General features: G+C 53.5%; 1 protein-coding gene across 1 annotated transcript in view; it reads right to left on the bottom strand.

Moving 5' to 3' along the window:
* The window catches only part of phactr4b (phosphatase and actin regulator 4b), a 34,117-nt gene that overhangs the window by 16,589 nt on the left and 10,028 nt on the right, over positions 1–7,500 (bottom strand). Inside the window, exons 2-4 of the mRNA XM_036538860.1 lie at positions 4,831–5,001; positions 4,324–4,404; positions 1,940–2,416 (exon numbers count right to left, since the gene is read on the bottom strand). Of these exons, the coding sequence (XP_036394753.1) occupies positions 1,940–2,416; positions 4,324–4,404; positions 4,831–5,001 (729 nt within the window). The remainder of the gene's footprint in view (positions 1–1,939; positions 2,417–4,323; positions 4,405–4,830; positions 5,002–7,500) is intronic.

Genomic DNA, 7,500 nt, shown 5'->3' with positions numbered 1-7,500 from the left:
ATAACATTGTAAAAAAGTGGAACCTATGTAAGTTGCTCCGGATAAGAGCGCCTGCTAAATGCATGTAATGTAATGTAATGTAATGTAATGTAATGCAATGTGTGCGGGTGGCGTTCTCAGAGCTGCGGTGGAACTTCTGGCCCCTTCCGCCTACCGGGGCACAGGCTGCTGCCGCACATGAACCCGGGGGGGGGAGCCGGGCGATAAGCTCCGGGGCACAGGCTGCTGCCGCACATGAACCCGGGGGGGGAGCCGGGCGATAAGCTCTGCACTGCCTCCCCGACACAGGCTGCTGCCGCACATGAACCCGGGGGGGGAGCCGGGCGATAAGCTCTGCACTGCCTCCCCGATGCCTCCATGCCTCCCCACCATTCCTCACAGCGGACGGTTTCAGTTCAGGGTTATTTATTTACAGAGCTAAGTGTTTATCACTGTGATGTGTGTGCCAGGAGGAAATAGGTCAGAGAGAGAGAGAGAGAGAGAGAGAGTGAGAGAGGAAGAGAGAACAGAGGAAAGGAAATTCACGTTCAGGGATCCATGCTGAGACAAAGAATGAGAAAGAGAGAGGGGGAGAGAGGAAGAGAGAACACAGGAAAGGAGTTTTACATTCAGGGATCCATGCAGAGACGAGAGGGAGAGGGAGAGGGAGAGGGAGGAGAGGAAGAGTGAAGGAGAGAGAGGGAGAGGAAGAAAGGGAGAGTGAAGGATAAAGAGAGGGTGAGAGAGGGAGGAAAGGAGAGGAAGAGTAAAGGATAGAGAGAGGGAGGGAGAGAGAGGCAGAAAGGGAGGATGAAGGATAGACAGAGAGAGGGAAAGAGAGAGAGGGAGAGAAGGGGCCCACTGCTCGTCGAACTAACTGAAGATGTCGCACAAAAGATGCAGTATCTCAGACGGGGCAGTTTCGTGTCCACGGCGCTCCTGGGTCGTTTGATCAGAGCAGATCCCTCCTCTCCGCTCTGAGGACATCACTCAGACTCCGTTACCGAACACAGAGCCATCCCGCTGCCCGAGGGGGCGGCACCGCGGTAACGAGGGGGCGGGCAGGTGCAGCGGGATGCTCGGGTTTTACGGCCAGCCACGCTGCATTACCCCCGGAATCAGCCATAACCTGGAGGCCTCGGGAGGGAGGGCACCATTACCGCCTCCTGTGCGATTTAGAAATGAATGGCGGCCAATTGTGTGTACAGGCTGTTGACCTGCTGGGAGCCTTCTGATGTAGGAATGTAAAAAACCCTGTAACTGCCTCACTGCGCAAACAGGGCAGCAGAAGCCAGCTTTGGCCAAAAGGATACGGCGGAATCTCCACTGTGTGCTGGCGACCCCTGCTGCTTCGCATCCTCAGCGCGGCCAAAGCAACCGCCGTCACGAGACGGGCAGTTAGGACCACTGCATTACATTACATTCATTTAGAGGATGCTCTTATCCACAGCGACTTCCAGCACAAGAGAGCAGACATGAATCCACCCAAGCTGAATGAGCCACAGTGTCAGGCCAGGCTAACAACACTCCCAGACCTGCGAGCGTGAGCACAACACTATTAAAGCTCTACCACAAGTTAACTTGTGCTAACCTGACTAGGCAGCCTAAAAACTAAAAGGGAAGACATGTACACACACCACAATACACTGCAAATGTACGGGACTGTTGTACCGAGCAGTCACAGTTAAAAAGCAGGGCCGCATTAATTAGGAGAAATGAACGCAGCTTAGCTGTTCTTCCTCGTTACAAAATAAGGAGCTTAGCTGAAGCGGCCCTGAGGGAGAACAGATGCTCCCAGTCCCAGCTGGGAGAGGAGAGAGAGAGAGAGGAGGAGCTGGCCTGGGAGAGGAGAGAGAGAAGAGGAGCCGGCCTGGGAGAGGAGAGAGAGAGGAGGAGCCGGGGGAGGGAAGGAAACAGAGAGAGAGAACGCCACGCGACTCCCACGCCCCCCCCCCCTCACCTCGGCGTGCCCTGCCCTCTTCGGCCGAGGAGTGACGGGGGAGGGTCTTCCGCTCAGCGTCCGAGGGGGGGCGCGTCCGCCGCCCGTCCTCCGAAGGGGCCTTCTGCAGGACGGGCTTCTTGTCGGCATCGGGGTGGGGGTGGGGTCTCCCCCCTCGGCGGCCCTCATCCCCCTGCCACTGCAGGCCGGGCTTCTTCTCGGCCTCCGCCAGGGGCCGGCCGCGCCTGCCCTCCCGCCCCTCCTCCTGCACGGGGCCCCGGGGACCCGGGCCCCCCCTGCGGTCCCCGTCCGAGGGGACGCGCAGCCGCCTGTCCTCGCCCTGCGGCAGCCAGGAGGGGTTGGCCCTGAAGTCCGAGTCTGAGGGGGGCCGCCCCTGGTCCCGCCCCTGGTCCGGCCCCCGGCCGCCGCCGGCGCTGACGGGAACCGTGTGGCCGTTCTTCACGTAGGGCAGCTTGGAGCCGTGCGAGTCGTCTCCCTCTGCAACGCAGCACACAGAGACACGCACTCTGTGAACACACCTGAACATGTTCCACACAGCACACAGACACACACTCCGTGAACAAACCTGAACATATTCCACACAGCACACAGACACACACTCCATGAACACCCCCGATCCTGTTCCACACAGCACACAGACATACACTCCGTGAACACACCCGATCCTGTTCCACACAGACACACTCTGTGAACACACCCGATCCTGTTCCACACAGACACACTCTGTGAACACACCCGATCCTGTTCCTGTTCCACACAGACACACTCCGTGAACACACCCGATCCTGTTCCACACAGACACACTCCGTGAACACACCCGATCCTGTTCCTGTTCCACACAGACACACTCCGTGAACACACCCGATCCTGTTCCACACAGCACACAGACACACACTCTGTGAACAAACCTGACCGCGTTCTATCAAAACGCTCACACAAATAGTCCTCAGCAAGAAAAGTGCAAAGTCTGAATAAAAGTTGTGATACGATCAATCCCGGCCGCGCAATTACGTGACTCCTGGAGAAGTGTGAAATTGAAAATGGCCTTATCATAAATCACAAGTTAGTCCTCGGCTGCAAAGTAATGGCTCCCAGCTAGCGGTGTGCGGCAGCGGTGGGGGAATTAGTCATGTGACCAGCCAGTTTATAGGTTTTAGTTTCCAAAGACAGATACCACTGCTGAACCTGAATGAGAAAGCACATCTCTTCCTCCGGGTCTGAAATATAAAAAGCTCGCTGCTTTAAGACAAGGTGCTTTTGCACTAATCTTTCTGGCACCGACACCATTTCCAGGCACTCTACTGTGGGTCATACTGGTTAAGAGATCTGAGATGAGATGGCACAGTGACAGTAATCAAAACCAGCACCTCTTGATAAAGCCCCTGCTGATAAAGTTCCTTTCCCAACGCTGTTTTTTGTGCTTATTTATTTAGCCTCTGTTTAACCAGGTGTGTCAGCTAAGAGAACACGGCACTTTCAACAACAGGCAAACAGATATATCACTTCATAAATTATAAAAGCATTGAGCACAATGATTCTTACGCTAATAATCCACCCCACATAACAGCCAGACTGGCCGGAAGGACTGGCGCCATCTGTGATTCCACAACTTGCGTTTCCACAGCCCCAGTTCCTCACATAAGGCTGCCCATCTCTCAGAATGTGCCACATTACCCATAATCCCCTGGGCTAATAGCCTCCCAGATGCTCCACGGTTCTTCACCCAGAGAAAATAAAATAAAAAAAGAACAGCTGCTTGTTTAATAAACAGGCCTCCTCAACACTAAGTAGAAATACATGACTTTCAAAGCTTTTTGCTGCAGGCAAAATTTGTTCCACTTCCGCAAACTCCAGATAAACTCCACTTCTGCAATACTCCAAAGTTGGAGGGGGATAGAAAAAAAAAGGAGACAGCGTTTTAATTTAATTTCTTCCCACACCTGGTTTCCGCGCTCACTAAATCTCCCCTCAGCGGTTTGGAGATTATTTCGAGAGCAGGCATAGAATATGATACCGCCCCATTTCCACTGAAATACAGTCTACTTTCCTCCAGAGGACAGCACAGGCACTCAGAGCCCTCCACTCAGAGCGGAGCAGAGATCTGGATTAGCATGTCCTCGCACCTCAGACACCCTCCCTCCTGAAAATGCTAATTAGCTGTATAATCATCTGTAACGCTGCTTTGCTAAGAGCAGAGTTTAAATCCTGACGTCTTTCAAACAATGCCATTGAAACGGCAAGGGCCCTGAGTCTCTGGGGTTACCAGGGCAACATGAGCACAGTCGTTGATGGGCGTTAAACCCCCAGGACGGTGGCCTAACGGCCTCAGTGACGGCGGGCTCCGTGACGCCCACGCCGTCGGGGTGCGGGCCCGGCGCTCTCACCGTTGTCTGGAACCTCCTTCAGCACTCCCTTCTCGATCAGCTCCTGCCGAGACCTCCTCATCGACATCTTTCTTTCCAGAACTGCAAAGAAGAGAGTGTTTAGGTAAGGGGGAGGGGGGTGCTATGAATCACTGACACACTCTAAAAATACAGCCTGGTGGCACTGCACACAGTACACTGCACACTGCACACTCTCACAAGAGGAAAGTGTTAAAAGGCAGACATGGAGGCTTTTCCTCCAACGTCAGGCTGCGATTGTACAGGAACACGCCGGGGTGTGTGCGTCGCCACATCTTAAACTGGCAGGATATTATTCTAACGTCTGCAACAATGGATCTGCGGGAACGGCTCGTTCGGAGTCGCCCCCTTTGGCACGTCAGCCCGAGGAAGCAAGGGGGGGGGGGGGGGGGGGGGGGGGGGGAGGGAGTAAAGATCGCTGTCCAATCGGGTGGCGGGGTCAGCACCGCTCCAAACAGAGGAACATAAACAACAGGCCAGGGCACGCACCTTCTGAAGTTTCCTTAAACTTCTCGCTGCTCTTCTTCTTTCTCCACTTCCAGGGCTTGAAGATCTTGCCGAAGCTGGAGAACTTGCCCTTGCGCTTGGTGGGCGGGGTGCTGTCCCCCGAGATGCCCCCCTCGCTCCCCGTCGTGCTGTGCTGGTGGTCGACTTCATCATCTGCGGGAACGGCACAGAGAGAAACAGTTACACATTTACATATATTTACATATATATACACACTTTACTGACCGTCTCTGAGGTACTGTCACAGCAACATACTCATGTATGCAGCATGGTGTAGTGGTAAGGAGCAAAAGCGCAAAAGATTGTAACCAAAAGGCTGCTGGTTCGATTCCCTGCTGGGGCACTGTTGTTGTACGTTTGATTCCCTGCTGGGGCACTGCTGTTGTACCCTTTGGCAAGGCACTTAACCCACATTTCCCACACAGAGTCTGCTAAATGACAAAAATGTCACGTCATATAATCATAATGAAAGACGGATACAAGGAGGCACACAGGACCTAAGTGCAGCTAAGTGTATCGCCAGGCTGAGACGCAGTGATGCTGCCACAGAGAGAGGCTGCTAGCACAGGAGCTCCCTGAGCCAGCGCCACCTCCTGGCCACGCGGTGGCACTCAGCGGGTCTGCTTCATGACTGCCCACACTGCGGTGGAGAAATAAGGCCACGCACAGCCACACGCGCAGAAGAGCGCCGGTAAGTAGGCCTGCGGCTACAGCCTCCAGGGTATGCCGCTATCCAGGTCGCTCCCTCCTGCTTTAACCAACCCCGCTCAGGAACGAAACGGAACGCACCTCCTGACGGAAAAGACGAAAAGAACAAAAGCCGCGTTTCAGAGAGCGCTAACAGGCGCTAACAGGCAACAGAGCCCATTTAGCCTTTGTCGTTCATTCAGTGGAAATGTGGTTATCGTGAACGTACAATAAATGCGTCTTATATACTATAAGAAATTTTTTCTCAAAAAAAGGGCGGCAGTGTAGCATAGTGGTTAGGAGCACAGCTTGTAACCAAAAGGTTGCTGGTTTGATTCCCTGCTGGGGCATTGCTGCTGTACTCTTGGGCAAGGTACTTAACCCACGATTGCCTCAGTAAATATCCAGCTTCATAAATGGATAACGTAAGAATTGTAACCTATGTAAATTGCTCCCGATCTGCTAAATGCCAGTAATGTAATGTAATGTCATAAGAAAAATGCAACATAATTGCCAACCCTTGAAAAAGTAGCGTCTTGCATATAAGTTTATGTTAAAACTGTTTTTAACATAAAAGGTTTTTCTTTTTTAAGGGCGATAACATGTAGCACTATCACATCTGGAAGACTCCTTTTTCCTGGCAGCTCTGAGGCTGAAAGCTTACAGGGCCAGTTTCATTCCATTAAAGCGGAGAGAAAGAATTTCATTAGGGAGGTTATTTTCGACCCGAGGACTGAGTGTGATCTGACAGCCGAGAGTACGAGCTCACAGACTCCTACGCGTCCTCGTGTTCATTACCGGGATAAGCTGGCTTCCTTCTCCTCACGCTCCTCGGTCAGAAATTTACGGTCCCACCGTAAGAGGCGCTCCGACCGGCGTGAAACTGATTTACAGAAGACTCACATCACCAGCTTGCTCCTGCTGTCAGATTTTATCTGCCGCGGCTGCAAATCTCTCCTTTTTTTTTCTTGCACGAAAAGTGAACGCACTTCACTAAAGCACACAGTGAAACGTGCCCCACCCTCAGAGGAAATGTCCTGGAGCGGGAGCATGCTTCCTGATTCCTAGCTGACACACAGGACAGCCGCGTCAGATGCCCACATAAGATGACAAGCGGCTCAATCCAATTAGATGACATTATTAATGACTGTACTTCTCCGCAGAGCAGCAGGCCAGGAGGCATGAAAAGTAAGAGCCGACACGCCCTGCAGGAAAACGGCCATTGTGGGGCTGAACATCCGGATATAAACAGATTCCTACCGCCAGAATAAATACCGAGTGTTTGGAAATGATTCCAGTGAAAACTTCGTCACGGCACATCGGCTTTGAGAGGGGGCTACATCAGCTTTGAGAGGGGGCTACATAGGCTCTGACCCCTAGCACACCGATGCACACACACGTGCTAACGCACACACACACACACACACACACACACACACACACACACACACACACACACACATACATACATACATACATACACTTACACACACAAATATAGAAGACCTTGCAGCTGTCCTGGATCTGCTCTGGAACCCTGACACACCTGCAAACCTGGACACCTTGATCTAGCAGGCTTGCAGTATTCCGCTCCTCCTCTGAGCCCCTGAAGGAAAAGCCGAACACACCTGACCCCTACTCCGGCCCACAGGGCCTCCAACATTCCTCCCGGCCAATCATTGACCCGCAGAGCAGAAAGCGGCCCAAGGTCAGACGGCACGGTGCTCTCACCCTGAGAGAGGGGGGCTGGGAGGGGAGCGGAGGGGGGGCCACTTCGTTCCGCCAGACACAATCAGGGGGGCGGGGGCACACCTTCGGACCCCCACCACACAGGACGTCCTGGCAACCCCCGCGCATGGAGACGGGGTTCCCATGACAACGGGCCGGAACGAAAAGCAGCGCCTGTGCCGGCAAGTATATGTGTTTCTGCCTGTTAAAATTCGGGCGACACCTGCACCCCCCCCC

This window comes from Megalops cyprinoides, chromosome 10 (assembly GCF_013368585.1).
Source record: "Megalops cyprinoides isolate fMegCyp1 chromosome 10, fMegCyp1.pri, whole genome shotgun sequence".
NCBI lineage: Eukaryota > Metazoa > Chordata > Actinopteri > Elopiformes > Megalopidae > Megalops > Megalops cyprinoides.
Note: the sequence above shows the minus strand (reverse complement) of the source record. Positions and strands in the feature narration are given on the sequence as shown.